The sequence below is a fragment of the Phyllopteryx taeniolatus genome, chromosome 4 (genome assembly GCF_024500385.1).
Source record: "Phyllopteryx taeniolatus isolate TA_2022b chromosome 4, UOR_Ptae_1.2, whole genome shotgun sequence".
Classification (NCBI taxonomy): Eukaryota; Metazoa; Chordata; class Actinopteri; order Syngnathiformes; family Syngnathidae; genus Phyllopteryx; species Phyllopteryx taeniolatus.
The window spans coordinates 11,708,101-11,725,167 of NC_084505.1; the positions used below are offsets into that span (position 1 = coordinate 11,708,101).

Here is a 17,067-nt window from a genome sequence, read left to right on the forward strand (position 1 = left end):
CGCTTATCCTCACTAGGGTCACGGGCTGCTAGAGCCTATCCCAGCTATCTTCGGGCGGGAGGCGGGGTACACCCTGAACCGGTCGCCAGCCAATCGCAGGGCACATGGAAACAACCATTCACATTCACACCTAGGGGCAATTTTTAGAGTCTTCAATGAACCTGCCACGCATGTTTTTGGGATGTGGGAGGAAACCGGAGTTTGAATCAATACATATAATATCATCAATATAAATTGTTAAAATAGTTGTTTTAACTATTTTATTTTACTGTTTCACTCACCCAGTTGACTGAGAGTTGAGTTCGCTGGCTGACAGCATTGTTAAAATCGTTATTTTAATAATGCTATATAGCTGCCCCTGTATTCTGTTTCATCACATCAAATGGTTTATATGCGAAAGTTTTAACTTGAGTTCTTGTTTTAAGCTTGTAGCCTTATATTTTGAAGGGTACGCACCGGAACTCAACATTTTGGCACGAAAATTAACTTCACACGGCACCGGTGATTGTTTTATGATTTATTTATTTAAATGGATTGAACCAAATGCTATAAAATGCTGATTCCTTTCCCTCCCCACCGATGAGGCAGAAGGTTAGTGTTTGTGATACTGTGAGACGTTTATGTGAATTTTCTCCTAATGCATTGTGATGTAAAGTTGCTATGGTGTTTATTTTAGTTAGGTTAAAAGTCTTTCGGTCCGAAATCAAAAATGCACTTTGAGGCTATTTTCAGCCAAAACATTTCGGCAGCCGAAAATTCGGTGCATCACTAGTGAATACAAATTGACAGTGCTGCACAACTCTGAAGTAAGCCTTTTGCTGTTTTGTACATACTGTATGTTAAAGAAAACTTATGCTCACCTTGTAGTCGTGCAAGATCCTTTCACCAAAGGCCTTGTCCAGCATCTTCCGATACCAGTCCTGAAGTCTCTTGGGTTTGGGGATCTTCTGCTCAGGAGGATGACAGTGGAAGATGTAGTCATCCCCCTCACTTGGCGGACACGCCCAGATGTGGCCTTGAGCATAGCTTCAAACAGGCCAGAACAAAAGGTTAGACCTGAGATATGCTTGTGACATGAACAAAATACAGTCTCCTCCAAAAGTGTTGGAACGGCAAGGTAAATTCCTTTGTTTTTGTTGCATACTTTAGACATTGGTTTTCAGGTCAAAATATAATGAATATGAGGCAAAAGTTCAGAATTCCAGCTTTGAGTTCATGGTTTTGACATCTAGATGTGTTATACAATTTAGGACAGAGCACCTTTTGTTTGAAGCCACCCACTTTTCAAGTGAGCAAAGGTATTGGAACAGACATTATTAAATGAAGTGAATAACATTTCATATTTGGTAGCATAACCCTGACTTGCATCAAGCCTGCGACCCAGTGACTTCACCAGACTGTTGCATTCTTCATTTGAATTACTTTTCCAGGCCTTTAACTGCAGAACTAAAAGAGTTCAGTTCTTGTTTGTTTCTGGGGGTTTCTCGCTTCAGTCTCCTCTTCAGGAGGTAAAATGCATGCTCTATTGGGTTAAGGTCCAGTGATTGACTTGGCCAGTCGAAGACCTTCCACTTTTTCCGCCTGATGAAGTCCTTTGTCGTGTTGGCAGTGTGTTTTGAGTCATTGTCTTGTTGCAAGATGAAGCTTCTCCCAAATAGTTTGGATGGATTTTTCTGTTAATTGCCAGACAAAATGGTTTTATAGACTTCAGAATTCATTCCGCTGCTACCATCATGAGTTACATCATCAATAAAGACTAGTGAACCTGTTCCAGAAGCAGCCATGCAAGCCCAAGCCATGACATTACCTCCACCATGCTTCACAGATGACCTTATTTGTTGTTTTGGATCTTAAGCAGATCCTTTCTTCCTCTATACTTTGGCCTTCCCATCACTTTGGTAGAGGTTAATCTTGGTCTCATCAGTCCATAAAACTTTGTTCCAAAACGTTTTTGGCTCATCTCTGTACTTCTTTGCAAAATCCAATCAGGCCTTCCAATTCTTTTTGCTGATGAGTGGTTTGCATCTTGTGGTATGGCCTGTGTATTTATTCTCTTAAAGTGTTCTTCGAATAGTGCTGGTCTGGCCAACCCGCGGCTCGCGAGCCTCATGCGGCTCTTCAGGAGCTGTCACATGACATGCGTCAAAAATGCTTGGCTGGCGCTGTCATTCACTCCCCCTACAGCTAGATGGCACACTGACCATGTAAGCCTGTTTGAGTGACGTCAAACGAGCGACGAGAGAATCTTTGGTGTGACATCATTTGTGTTGTAAACAATTTCCGTCAAGTTACCTCTTGAAATGGCAGGGAAAAAAAGCACAGCCAAACTAAAATATGAAGAACACAGGACGTTTTTGCCAGAGTGGGAGAGTTTATATTTTTTTGTTAAACGTAATGGCAAGCCGATCTGCCTTATATGTCACGCAGCATTAGCGCATTTCAAAGCTTCAAATTTTCAGCGTCACTTCAGCTCACTCCACCCTAACATCGAACAGGAATTTCCAAAAGGGACTGAACTTCGCAAGAACAAGTTGGTCGCTTTGAAAAGCAGGTGCAGTTTTTCAAAAAATTTACAAAACACTCGGAGACCGTAACGCTTGCATCATATCAGCTGGCTTGGAACATAGCACGGGCTAAAAAGCCATACAACGAAGGGGACTTCATTAAAAAATGCCTCATTGACGCCTTTGAAATCTTGGCTCCTGGAGACGACAAACTAAAACGGAGCGTATCAGACGTTCAACTGTCCCGCCACAGTGTTAAACGCAGAATATCGGATATTAATACAGCTGTTGAATCACAGTTGCACTCTGACCTTCAAGCATGTGAGTATTTTAGTGTGGCATTGGATGAGAGTTGTGACATACAAGACAAGCCTCAGTTGGCAATATTTGCACGGTCTGTGTCAAATGAATGTATGATCAAAGAAGAACTCCTTGATATTGTGCCATTAAAAGACAGAACCCGTGGCATAGATGTGAAAGAAGCAATGATGGCTGCGTTTGCAAAAGCAAATCTGCCCATACCGAAACTAACTGCAATAGCCACGGATGGAGCGCCAGCCATGATCGGATCCGTGAACGGGCTTGTGGGGCTGTGCAAAGCTGATCAAACATTTCCCGACTTTTGGAATTTCCACTGCATCATCCACAGGGAGCAACTCGTGTCTAAATCATTGAATTTAAACAACGTCATGAAGCCTGTGATGGAAATCGTCAACTACATCCGCACACATGCGCTTAACCACAGGCAATTCAGGAATCTCATCGCTGAGCTGGACCAAGGGCTTCCAGGTGACCTGCCGCTGCACTGCACTGTGAGGTGGCTGTCAAAAAGCAAGGTACTCTCTCGCTTCTTTGAGCTTTTGGATGCTGTGAAACTGTTCATGGAAGAGAAGGACAAGGACTATCCCGAGCTCTCAGACCTCGAGTGGATTATGGATCTGGCATTTTCAGTCGACATGCTGTGTCACTTGGACAGACTGAACCTGACCCTGCAGGGTAAGTTAAAAATGCTGCCTGACCTGGTGCAAAGTGTGTTTGCGTTTGTCAACAAACTAAAGCTGTTCGAGGCGCATATTCAAAAGGGAGATTTAACACATTTTCAAGTCACCAGCGCCGCCCTGAAAAAGAAAAGAGACAGATATGCAACACTGGTTGCAAACCTGCACGAAAGCTTTGTGACCCGGTTCTGTGATCTACAACTGAAAAGACCACAGATTACGTTACTCGTCGACCCATTTAATGCGGAGACAGACTGTTTGAAAGCCCCGCTCGTCACAGATGAGGCTGCGGCTGAGTTGGAGATGATCGACCTTTGTGAGGAGGATCAACTGAAAGCTGTTTTAAGGGAAGGGACCGTTGTGTTCTGGAAAAGTGTGCCAATTGAAAAATACCCCAACATCAAACGAGCTGCGCTTAAGATACTGTCCATGTTTGGGTCAACGTACGTCTGCGAGTCTGTGTTTTCTACCCTGAAACGTGAAATCAAAGCATCGATCTGTTCTGACTGACACTCATTTGAAAGAATTGCTTAGAGTGGCAACAACAGAATACAAGCCAGATTTGAAGAGCATTGTTCAAGATAAGGAATGCCAGAAGTCTCACTAAGCAGCATAGTAAGAGAAAGATGTTATTGAAAATTATTCTATTATTGTTTGTGGACTTGCTTGAACTGAGAGTTTGTGTGTGTGAGACAGTGCACACAATGTTAACTGTTGAAAATTACTGATATTATCATGTTGGTGTGGTTATTTTCATTAGATCTGGCTGAGCAGAGGTCTGTGTATGCGTGTATACATGATTAAAAGATGATGTTCATGTGTACACATGTGTATGATGTGGCTCTTTGCAGTAACACAGAAAAAAAAGTGGCTCTTAGTCTCTGACTAGTTGGCCACCCCTGGAATAGTGGATTGTGATACCTTCACCCCTGCCCTGTGGAGGCTGGCAGTGATGTCACTGACTGTTGTCTTTGGGTGTTTCTTCACAGCTCTCACAATGTTTCAAAATCATCAACTGCTGTTGATAGCCTTGGCCGACCTGTTCGATGTCTGTTGCTCAGTACACCAGTAGTTTGTTTCTTTTTCAGGACATACATTCCAAATTGTTGTATTTGCTATCCCCAATGTTTATGCAATAGTTATGATGAATTTTCCCTCTTCTCTCAGCTTCAAAATTGTTTGCTTTTCTCCCATAGACAGCTCTCTGGTCTTTGTGTTTGCTTAACAGCAAATGCAGTTTTCAGAGGTGAAACCCAAAGCCAAAAACAAGTCGCATCTAAAGTTTAAGCAATTAATCTAAAAGGCAACACCTGAGCAACAAGAAACACCCATCAGTCACATGTTCCAATACTTTTGCTTACTTGAAAAGTGGGTGGCTTCAAACAAAAAGTGCACTCTCCTGAATTGTTTAACAACTATATGTAAATACCATGAAATAATAGCTGAAATTCAAAACTTTTGTCTCATATTAATCTTTTGATGTAAAAACCAAATGTCTTCAGCATAAAACAAAGGAATTGACCTTGGCATTCCAATACTTTTAGAGGGGACTGTTTATGTCATACATGTAGTGTGAGAATTACCCAAGTTTCTTGGCATATTCTAGATAGCCGATAAGGATCTCATGGTACACTGCTGTTCTTAAAACTCGAGGTTTGAAGAAGTGAATACTGTCAAGGTATGATATGTAGACTCGTCTGTGAATGTAAGGAATGCATAGATTAAAATCTTTTCAGCCATAACAAGCATTCCCCGTGCCATTGCAGATCGCCAGGTACGACGTATATTGAATAATTACAAGCACAGACCTAGTGTTGGGAAATGGGCATTCAGAGCCATACTCCTGTACATGCATGCCAAAGAAGCACACATCGACGCCATCAATCTCTTCAAAGGCGAAAAGTGCTTTGGTTCTGTAGGGAAAGGTCTCTGGCATCTCACCTGTATCCACAAATCTGAAATTGTCAAGGGAGAACAATTATTTGAATGTGTGTGAGATAAAGGTTAAAGTGGGAAATGTGTTATGGTGTAACAAATGACTCAATCTCAAATATGTTTTGCATGTAATTAATGGACTAAATCATCCTCCATATTCCTTTAAAGAACAATTACCGTAATTTCTCATGTATAATGTGCATTCCCCCCCCCCCAAAAAAAATGGTCAAAAGTCAATAGTGTGCATTATACATAGGTATAGGGGCAAGGGGGGGAAATCACATTTTATAAATGTATGCTGCCATCAAGTGGTTATGAAAAAGCTGTACACTTTCATTCCAAAATGCCACCGCCACCAAGTGGTTATGAGAGAGGTTTACACTTTCATTCCAATATGACAGGGGTAGTATGACTGCATATATGTACAGTTGTGCTCATAAGTTTACATACCCTGGCAGAATCTGTGAAAATATGATATATTTTTTTTTAAATATGACTGAACAACAACCATCATTAATTTCTTTATGGTTATGTATTGTTTAATGACAATGGTTTTCTGAAATGCTTGACCGTTACATTTGAATTCCATCAAAATAAAATTAAATGCATTTCAACTGGTCCTTTATGTTTTCTTTAAATAATTGTACCCATCTTACAAATTCTGCGTGGGTAATCAAATATATGAGCACAATTGTGTTTTCTAAATCACTAAATAAAAGTAGGGATGTGAATTGTAAAATAAGAGCAAGTAAATAAAAAATAAAAAAGTATTACATGTTCAAATAAAGTGCTTAACTAATAATTCTTTGAAAAAAGCTAACAAAATACAGATAATATTTCATGTTTTGATCATATGGGTAGAAGCAAAATCATGCATTGTAAAAATGCCTTATACATAGGTAGAAGGGTTTTCCAGAATTTTGGTCAACTTTGGGGGGTGCGCATTATACACGAGAAATTACGGTAAGTTTCAAGTTTTGATTTCAATTCCATTGGCATGAAGTTGCCTTAAGTATTAAGACTACAATCACATATCCCAATTGGTTCACATAAGCACATATTACATTGTTTGAAATGGTTAGTCAGTTTATAATTGATAAACAAATAAGACAGGAGTTAGCTTGACTTGTGTGATAATGCTTTTTACAAAACAATCATAGGACTGTCATGAAAGGTAGCCTTTCTCAATGAAAACAAAACAAGTTGCTCTTTGACCATTATGCGATTAAAGTGAGACCTTTATTTTTCATGTTTTCATGACGGAAGGGGGTGCACACATCCTTTTTGGCAGACAGAATTTAGAATCTAAGTAGGTAAAAAAGATTGAAAAGGGGGCATTATTTTTCTTTATAAACTAATGCAGTGATTCTCAAAGTGTGATAAACGTACCTTCCCCGCAAGTGGTATGTGAGAGAATCACTGCCTACATACAGTTCAGTCGTATTAAGTTCAATACAGTTCCATTGTATCTCTAACTGTTATTTTTCAACATTTAGGTACAGTTTTTCCTTAGCTTTTATATGCAATATATTTTAATAGAATCATTATTTTCGTGGAAAATGCTTATTGGCAGTATGTTAAGACAGCGAGGTTTTGGAACGTCACGTTCTGTTGATTTACCTTGCAAATATATGCGCTCTACCCAACAAAATGGACGAGCTTCATATCTTCTCACAAAGACCAGTAAAGACTGCACGGTCTTCCAGCCTCTGCTACAAGGAGATTTGGATTTTTGAGCGCACTACCTAGAGCGCCGTACTGTTCACAGATTTTCGCTATTCACGGTCAAGACTGGTATATATCCCCAGGATTTTTTTTTCAAGGTAGCTTTTCAATTCACATTTTAAATTAAATCCACACACATTGAAACATTCAGGATGATGTTCAGATATGCTCTGCTCACCCTCATAATGCAGAAAACAAAATAATGCCTACGATAGACTTTTCAAATTGAAGGCGATTGACTAGCCATCGAAAAAGGCAATCGAGCCGTAGCATGCCAAGATTCTGGACCTTATTTTTGTTATGCATATTTTGTTGTGGCACGAGCAATATTTTTGCGTCAGTGTTGCTTTGTGCTGTTTACACTTTTTTCCTACAGTTAGCAGGCTTAGTTTTTGCTCTATTCAGTCCTCTCTGAAGGTGCCGTTTAGTTTGGCAGATAGCTGACAATTCTACAAATTAGAGACAAAGTGTTCTTGCTTCAAGCTGTTTATTTGCCACCAAAAATGTTCAAAGTACTTTAAATACACCATCTGACAAGCTTAAATTCTCTCTGCTCTGTGGAAACAATTTGAACTGGTGGAGTTTACCTTCAGCTTTAGTTTGTTTTCTTCTTGACGTCAATCAACTTGTGCAAGGCTCAAAATATATATTTTTTCATTTGAGGACCAACTTTCTAATTTTGAGGAGCAATTTTTTGCAGGTTAACCGCACGGACGCAAATGATTAAATAATAAAAATATGACAATATAACGGGGGAGTGGCGGCACGGTGGACGATAAATATTGTACATAAATAATAAAAAAACATTTTAGGGTAAATCGGCAGGGTGCCCGACTTGTTACCACATCTGCCTCACAGTTCTGAGGACCCAGGTTCAAATCTAGGGTCGCCTGTGTGGAGTTTTCATATTCTCCCCATCCCTGTGTAGGTTTTCTCTGGGTACTCCGGTTTCCTCCCACATCCCAAAAATATGCATGGTATGTTAATTGAAGACTCTAAATTGCCCGTAGGTGTGAATGTGAGTGCGAAAGGCTGTTTGTTTTTAAGTGCCCTGCGATTGACTGGCGCCCAAAGTCAGCTGGGATAGGCTCCAGCACGCCCACGACCCTAGTGAGGATAAGCAGTACGGAAAATGAATGAATGATTGAATAACGGGGGAGATGAATGTAGTGCTGCAGCTAACGAATATTTTAGTACACAAGTATACTACTGAAAATTCTATCTAACAATCGAGTATTTGGAAAAACTATATTTTTTTTCTGTGTTAAAGAGCAATTATGAATACAAAAGAAAACTTAACATGCATAATTGGTTTTCATTTTTATATCAACAGCTTTTATTTCTTAAATTCACAGTGCATAAAAGATGAGGCAATTTTATAAAAAGCATTAACAGCCTTTGTGCACCTTAAACACCTAGCATTTTGTGACAGATTCAAGGCGGTGCATTTGAGCTTAACCAAGCTGGATAGGAATAAGACAAATATTCTTTGTGCTACACAACCTTCGAAGTGTTCAATTTGTTCAGACAAAAATAAAGAAATCTCGAGAGAAAACAAATATTTCCTTCATCTGACTTCAAAACTCTACTCTGTTTGGGTACATGAGTCAATCTACTTTTATTCCTCTCTGGTCGCATTTGCCACATTTTTCACCCTCTTGGCTCAACGTTTTGCTACTTACAGATCATCAGATGGTAGTAAACTATACTGGCCATATGTCACACAGTGACTACACCAAGCAAAAGCACCCGTAAGTAACGTTATGGTTGTGTACTGTTCTTGTCACCTTCGTCATAAACAAAGCCACACACAGTGCTGGGTAAGTTCATTTTCTATGCAAACTAGTTCAGTTCACTGATCCAAAAATATAGTGTTTTTTTTTTTAATACTGTCTGCTGCTGATGGGCTATTACCCTCAACATACTGGCATTTCATTTCCCCAATGTTGCCACCCATTCAATCCACACTAGTTGCGAGGTGCAGCTTTCACCCAACAATCCCAAAAACATGAGGACAAACATCTTGCTTGAATGGTCTTTTTTTGAATGAGGAATTAAACCAAAAACAGGACTTTTGTCAACGTGCAAACAGGAACGTTGGGGAAAGGACATTGATAACTATGCATTCCAAGCAGCTCTGGCTGACTATATTAAAATATTTGATCTAGTCTTATATTACAAAACAAAATAAATTCAATATTATGACAATGTGATCTGACAGTGTTTTAACTCAATCATTCTGATACAAATAATAATTTTACGAACAAAGAACAAGCTCTTCCACTCACGGAGTGTCCTTGAATACCCCTCGTGCATTTGAACATGAATGGTGGCTGCACTGAAATGGTTGCCAAATTGCCTTTTTACCGCGACATATGAAGGCTCATATATTATGTGTTCAGACGGGCTTTGTCCTGGCAGTCCCTAATAAAACCTGGCACTCTTTAATGAAAATGAACTTTCGTTCGAAAACCACTCACTGACGCCAGAAAGAGCATCTTCTCAATAGCGTTAATAAAAGAAACACTCCACAGGGTGAATGCTATGTAGTGTATTGTAGACTAACGTTAACGTCACTGACTTACGCATTGTAAATTTCACCTTCTTTCGGGGGCTATGATGCAGCGTCTTCGGCGTACAAAAAGGTCTGTGCTACAACGAACAGGTGCTCACCTTGCATTTCACTATGAAATGCTACCACACAATTTTTCTCTTAACTCAGCGTCACATCAGATGTTCCCGCTCCTTCAACCGAATAACTTGACTTCCGTATTCTACTATCCACGCATTGGTGACCTAAGCGCGTCATGTCACATACGCCCCTGCGTACTTCCGTCTTCGTAACCGTCTCCATGGCAAAACTGATTTGCAGTTTTTTGAGGGGCAAAATGCAAATTTTAACTCGCAAACTGCGATGCAAGACCACTGACCGGTAATTGTCGCCCAGTTTGTGCTACACTACTGACACTGTGAGGCTAACGTGTGAACTTCGGGTTGGGGAAGCACACGTATTCTTGTATGTGTAATGTGTGCAGCTTATAAACTAGTGCGGTTTATGTTTGAACAAAGTATAGGCTTTTTTTGTGGATGAGGCTTATATACTGGTCGTTTTACGGGAGATATGTACCTGAGGAAAAAAGTAGTTGGATAAAATGTACCACCACAAACTGCTTATTTATACCTTAGTCAGTAATGGTCTCACCTTGCTTTCATGCCTTGTTTAACCTCCACCATTTTGTCAGAGCTTGCAACAACCCGCACAAATACCTCTCCAGCTTCTGGGTGGTTCTGTCTTTTTAAGAATTTATTCACACGATCCTCTATATACATTCCCAGTCGTGTTGACTGCAGCCCTAGAGTATAAACACACAAGGAAAATACTTTTGACATTTTTAAAAGACAAATACTGATACTCTCATTTATCGAAAGGACTCAATTCACTTCCTCAAATACAAAAAAACCCAACATGATACAGATGAAAGTGGTTCCTATCATGCCTTGATAAAAATTGTACTGCATCTTGATTTAAGAGAAAATGAACAAACTTTTTGCTGAGAACTTGTTGTCCTTCCGTGTTTTTCCACTCTTCTTCAAACAGTTGTCACAGATGAATCTGTTCATACGGATGGTTGGATACAATAGTCATTCATTGTGAAGAAGAGACACGTTTTCATTAGACATTTTTGGATAGTTTTGACTTCTCACCCAGATGGCCAAATAACCTCATAGTGTAAGACACATATCTGGTGCATCTTCCGTCCACAATCTTTACATTCAACAAAACTGAAGAGAAGCAAACATACAACAGATTTATCATGACAGAAACATCAACATTATGAGAACAAGTTGTGCTTGTGTGAACGTTTCGAACTGCTAAGGTAACTACTGTAATAAACACCAGTCATTACGTACTTGTAAGCAGACAAATAAAGTAAAATAGCATTAATAGCATAAAAAGTGTTCCCTCACGAAAGGTGTGTGGGTTTGTGTCTACTTACGGCTCAGGTTCCAGTACGTCGTTCTTCTTTTTTTCAAACTGGTCTTTTGATATCATCCTGATGGGAAACATACAGGAAATGGGAGAGGAAAAAAGGGGTGAGAAAATAATGACACTAAGATAGGGAATAGACACAACACTTGTTTAAGCGACAGTGAAGCTATGCTCTTCATCCATCATGTTTGTCTCGCAGATGTAACTGAAGCTCACATGAAAACTTTGACCAACTCGAATGAGAGTACAAGTTAGTATCATAATTACTGTGTTAATGCCTCAAAAGAAATCAACTCTACGACCAACATGAGGCTCTACATAAAGGAGAGAACATTTTCGACAACATGAGTAATACATTGGTCTGTGAGCTGCACATACTGCAATATTGTATATAACTGGGTAAGCACCTGTACATTCATTATGAGTCGTTTACTTACGTCTGTGGCTGTGCAGGATCATCTCCTAATGTCACACTCTCTCCCTGAATCTCATTGAAGCACTTCTCACAAAAATGGTACCTGAAGGAATGAACATATCGCATTGAGCACACGGTTTACATGTAATCCAAACTTAAATGTCACAAGTTCCTAAATGAACACAACATAATTTAGAAATATGTCCACAATTACTTGTGGGCCTGTAAGAGTGTACTATATGATGGGAGGAAAGGTTTTCTGGAATGGAGCTCCTGCTGCTCTGTACAATGGGCACTCCAAGTAGGAGAAAATGACCATCAAATACAGGGTTCATACTGCAGGGGAAGCAATGGAATGTGGTTCAAGTAACCATACAGTGGATGAGGCGGATAAGATAAAAAGTTATTTTGATGTTTTTTTTTTTTGTTGCTATTATTTGCCCCTTACGCAGCATTCTCTGCATTGTTCCACATTTTTGCAACATGGACTGCTTACAAATATGTTAATCATTCAGGATGCTGCGGTTGTCTTGTTTGAAACCTGACTGGGTCACAGATAGAAGGGCTGTGGAGGTGTCATTCAAAGCGTTGCATTTCGCTGTCGTCCAGCGGAAACCTTGTATCTCCAAAACAGTAACTTTTCAGGAAACCAAAATAATAACGCCATGTTTGTTGAGCCATTGACATTGTATTGTCAAAGAGAGCAAGCCATTTTTAACACTTAATACTGGTCAATAATTTGTAAAAAATAACATAACCAATAGTATTGATGTGTGGGAAAAAATGGGAAATTGATCAAATTTGGACATAGGTTTCGGCCTGACGCCAGTGACTTGTAGTTTGTCACAACACAGAAAAGGTCTGATGAGTACCTGTTCTGGTAACTGTAGTATGTGCCTCCAGTTGGGATGGTACAGAGCTGTTTCCCATAACAACAGAGGGTTTGGGGGGAAAACTCAAACTGCACAAAAAATATGAACAAACGGTCAAAATTTCTCAAAAGGAAAAGAAAGAAATGGCAACTTAAAACAACTAGCATACCATAATCTTAAACTCTGCCATGTAAATGTGTCTCAGATTCATAGTATGTGTCACAGTAATACACAGTTTGCTTTCTACACTGTACCTTCCTCCCACAGCAGTAGCCCAGGCTTTGCATGACGGGGTCAATCTCTGCCTCAAAAACCTCAGCCAGCTTGGAGCAACACTTGTACACACGGGATGTCTTGCGGTTGTACAGCCACGCGTTGTTGAACATCAGCCAAACATCATCAACGTATTGCCAGGGATCCTGGTACTGGCCTGTGTCCAGTTTGCGTTTTATTGTGGACAGATCTATTGGGTTCTTAACTATGTCAAAGTAGTCCTACAGAGAGAAAAGGACACGTTTTGTCTAACAGAGCAGGGCAGTGATACAATCCAGCTGAGAGCTGGCAAAATTACATTAATTTTTAATCAGTTTGTGTTGAAGGTTTACTCTATTGGAGTATTGATTCACCATGTGGCCACTGGAGGGCGCAAAAATGTAGATGCACCCTTGGCAATAGCCAGAAATAAAGATGATGTGATATAAAAATGGTATGTGAGGTTTATCACAATTTCCAAGAGGTAATAAATATTTAAGTTTATATGCACTTATTTTTCAGTATTCCTACAAAACTGTCTTTTTTTTTACTTTTTTCCTCCATATGCACAAATGCGTTTTTATTGTTCACATTTAAATTTTCAGATGTGTTAATAGTAAAAAAATGTGAGGTGACATACAGCGGCTGAAATAAGTATTTGACAAAAATCTGCTGCCATCTACGAGGATGATGAAAATGAAACGAGGGTGGACATATCAGCAGGATAATGATCCAAAATATACTGCCATGGAAACTCTCAATTGGTTTCAAAGAAGAAGAACAAAAAAGCTGCTAGAATGGCCCACCCAATCACCTGACTTGAATCCAAATGAGAATCTATGGAAAGAACTGAAACTCAAGGTCCATAACAGAAGCCAATGGACCCTACAAGATTTGAAGACTGCTTGTGTGGAGGAATGGGCCAAAATCACACCAGAGCAATGCATGAGACTAGTTTCTCCATACAGGAGGCATCTTGAAGCCTTCATTGCAAACAAAGGATTTTGTACAAAGTATTAAATAAATACCAGTTGGTGTTTTCAATACTTTTTCCCTGTGTCATTTCACATTATTACACATAACTTAATTTCTGATCTTATTTGTTCTACTTTCTCTGTATGTATGGATTACCTGGGTTGTTCCCAACATCTGGTGGAAATGTCAATAGCACCTTTGGAAATATATTTTGTGAGAAAAATGATGACGTATTAAATACTTATTTTAGCCGCTGTATGTTCACATGGACATGAAAATAAATATTTAATATGTTATTTATGAGGTTCTTAATACCCAGCTCGAGTTGCTACTAAGATCGGGACCTTTTTTGGGCGTGATTATTTTATGGCACAAGCAGTATTTTTTCTTTTGATTCTTTGTGCCGTTTCCACTTGTGTTCATTTCCAACAGTAAGGTTGGCAAGTTGTTTTTTTTCGCTAGCATTTGTGTAATATGCGTGGCGTATGTGTGGAAAAAGGTCAGATTTATTACAAATTTTGTCTCTTCAAGTTCACCAACATGTGTATTCTGCGTGTTGATGTCAAATTCACTATGCTTGAATAAGTAGTGACTATGCAACTTTGTTGATACGAATTGTAGAACGATCAAACTCCATATGATGGTCAATGTTCTTTTTGATTAACAAATTATTCATTTACTTACTAAAACACTTGATTCCAGTAAGAACACATTTTCAGAGGTGTGTTTTTTTTGCAAACATGCTACCTACCGGAATACACAGAAGCATAGGGTCAACTGGCTGTCTGAAGGGCAACGACTCTGAATCTTGTCTGTAGAGGGATTCCAAAGTTGGCATCAGAGCCTGGCGTAACTCCTCAGGCTTGAAGACTGAAGGAAATAATCATTGTCGCATCACATGCAAGCAGCAAGAAGAAAATGTATATAAAATTTAATACGGTGGCACAAAATATACATTACAGTTGCTGGATTTACACAAAAAGGTTCTATGTCGTGTTCAATTCACAATTCAGATTTTTTTGCTCCTAAGTGACACAATCTTCGTCCTAGTTATGGTTTGGCTTCACCGACTGACCTTTCTTCCGAGAGGGTGACGAGGAGGTTGTTCTGTTGGTTCCTTCCACTTCCTCTTCTTTGGGATCCGTCTTCAGTTCCAGCTTTTTCTCCTCTACCTCCATTGGCTCCTGCCTTTCCTCAGGCTCCTCCTTCTTCATCAATGAGGAACTTGAGTTGTCATCAGTCTACATAAGACAAACTCAAAAAGTCAACCAACATTTATTTAAAAATGTTTTTTAATGCAAAACACTCAACGGTAAAAAAAAAAAAAAAAAAAAAAGAGCCTAAAGAATCAATAAACAGCCTGATACTTGAGAGCATATAGCTTCAACCCCACCTCCATTTTGGGTTCAGTTTTGCCGCCAGCGGCCTCAAACTCTTGTTTTTCATGGTGTGCCTCTGTTTTGACCTCCTTGACAGGCAAGTCGGGTGCGACATGCTGCGAGTGCAGGTCAGCACTGGAAGCTGAGGCCGGCGTGGGTACACGGTTATCCAGACTGGACCCTGGTTGAGAAAGCTGTAGGGCAAAGAAAGAAAACTAAAGCTGTAATGCACATAGATAGATCAATAGATCAACTGGGTAGCTGCATGTGGAGGTAAATGTACAGCACAGATGAAGGACTCTCATATGAATATCACGCCTTTCCTAAAAACACAACAATCCAGGTGTCATGGATGCTACAAAGACTGGTGAAATGCAGTTATCAGACAGCGAGGTGAAGATAATGGGTTGGCACATGCAAGTTTGCCAGGGTTAGAGTGGAGGCATTCGTAAGAGCTCAGTCTCACCGGTGTGGTAGGGGGCTGAGGCAGGGGCTGAGGTAGGGGCTGCGTCTGTGCTGATGACGGGTTCTCCACTTGCATTTGGGGCTGAGTAGGGAAGGGTGGGGTGGCACCTTGGCCCGACGCAAGGCCAGACAGGGTGGGAGTGGCACTACGGCTGGAGGACTGGGAGAGGGGCATGTTAGTGCCCGCCCCAGCCGTGGAGACGGAAGCGGCAGCAGGCGGAGGAGTTGAGTGCAAAGGGGTTTGGGAAGAGGGTAGCTGAGGGCCCAGCGAGGGACCAAGTGCATTCATGGGGAGGTTAGCATTCTGCTGCTGCTAGAAAAGAGACATACACAAGGAAGGCGGACAAGTACGCACAATAAGCAGACAAACAAAGTCAACAGATCAAACAGACAATCAACACACCCAACACCAGCGCCAAGTTTTAGCTTGGAGAACATCTTGCAATGGAAATAAATCAAATCTAATTAGTGAATTAGTGAGTAGTCTGATTAGTTAAAGAGCAAATTTTGATCAACAATAAAATAAATGCAATGATTTGAGAACCAACTCTAATTTTCAATTTCAACACAGAACAAAAGCAGCATTGGATATTCTTTTTGGATTTATAGATGCCCGATGTTGTGACCGTAACCAAATGAAGTTGACATGATGAAATTGAAGTCTCAAATGCAAAATGAGGAGTCGACTGCAGGCAAGCCAATTTTACACAATCTCTTAATGTGTAGAGTGCAGTAATACATGTACAATGGCACTTGGAACATTCATGGAAAATAAGTGGTCAGTGACTATCTAAATCTTAAGTGTGACTTGAACGTCTTCTTCAATTGCGTCAACTCCAGTATGTCAGGGATCTAGTATGAATTAGGGGTTGAACCAATTGATTGATTATTCGACGCATCGACTTTACTACCCTGCACCGATGGTTAGAGGATACTGTTGATTAATTGCCATTCATGTGTTTTTGCAATTTGCATTAACAACATGGACGACTGGAACACAGCTGGTGAGGAGGGGACAGGTTCCTCTCAACAAACAAGCAGCAGTGCCTCAACTTTGTGTCACTATTATACAAAAAATTGGACTGGTAGACACAGTTAACCTCAAATATTACAAAAACACAACCTCTATGCACGGCCATCCGAAAAAGCACCCGCTAATGCTGGCTGACGAACATGCTAAATCCTGGAGAGGCGGAATCCTCAGGTCAGTAAGTGTATGTTAGGTAAAAGGGGACAGCTGTATTGCTGCTTGTTGTAATGTTGATGTGCTTGCTAGTCTGTGTATGAGCTGACCATTGTTAGTAAATATACATTATTCAAATGCAAAGCATTCCCTCCTCCTGTGATATTTTATTTTGTTAAATCACAGTACAGCAGCGACTGTCTGAAGTGTTGTTATGTGCGTTAGGGTTGCATTTTGAAAGTCTTGACTTTCTATAAGCCCTTGAATGCAGCCTGAATTTGACTGGATGAGTGTGTCCGGGGCTGGCGCAGCTGGGAAGAGTCAGTGTGCTTGTGTGCCTGTATGGAGTGGAAGGAGTAAGGCAGGCAGTGAA

At 40.2% G+C, this 17,067-nt stretch overlaps 1 protein-coding gene across 6 annotated transcripts in view; it reads right to left on the reverse strand.

The window, feature by feature from the left end:
- crebbpa (CREB binding protein a) overlaps positions 1–17,067 on the reverse strand; it is a 92,624-nt gene that overhangs the window by 6,137 nt on the left and 69,420 nt on the right. For 4 of the 6 annotated variants that reach the window (XM_061769449.1, XM_061769448.1, XM_061769446.1 and 1 more), the window contains 14 exons: positions 15,513–15,824; positions 15,061–15,240; positions 14,743–14,908; positions 14,419–14,537; positions 12,695–12,934; positions 12,441–12,529; positions 11,591–11,671; positions 11,161–11,217; positions 10,868–10,945; positions 10,708–10,775; positions 10,365–10,515; positions 5,311–5,457; positions 5,086–5,199; positions 861–1,026 (listed from right to left, as the gene is read on the reverse strand). In XM_061769449.1, the coding sequence (XP_061625433.1) occupies positions 861–1,026; positions 5,086–5,199; positions 5,311–5,457; positions 10,365–10,515; positions 10,708–10,775; positions 10,868–10,945; positions 11,161–11,217; positions 11,591–11,671; positions 12,441–12,529; positions 12,695–12,934; positions 14,419–14,537; positions 14,743–14,908; positions 15,061–15,240; positions 15,513–15,824 (1,968 nt within the window). The remainder of the gene's footprint in view (positions 1–860; positions 1,027–5,085; positions 5,200–5,310; positions 5,458–10,364; positions 10,516–10,707; positions 10,776–10,867; positions 10,946–11,160; positions 11,218–11,590; positions 11,672–12,440; positions 12,530–12,694; positions 12,935–14,418; positions 14,538–14,742; positions 14,909–15,060; positions 15,241–15,512; positions 15,825–17,067) is intronic. The other 2 variants (XM_061769447.1, XM_061769450.1) reach the window with 2 other exon arrangements.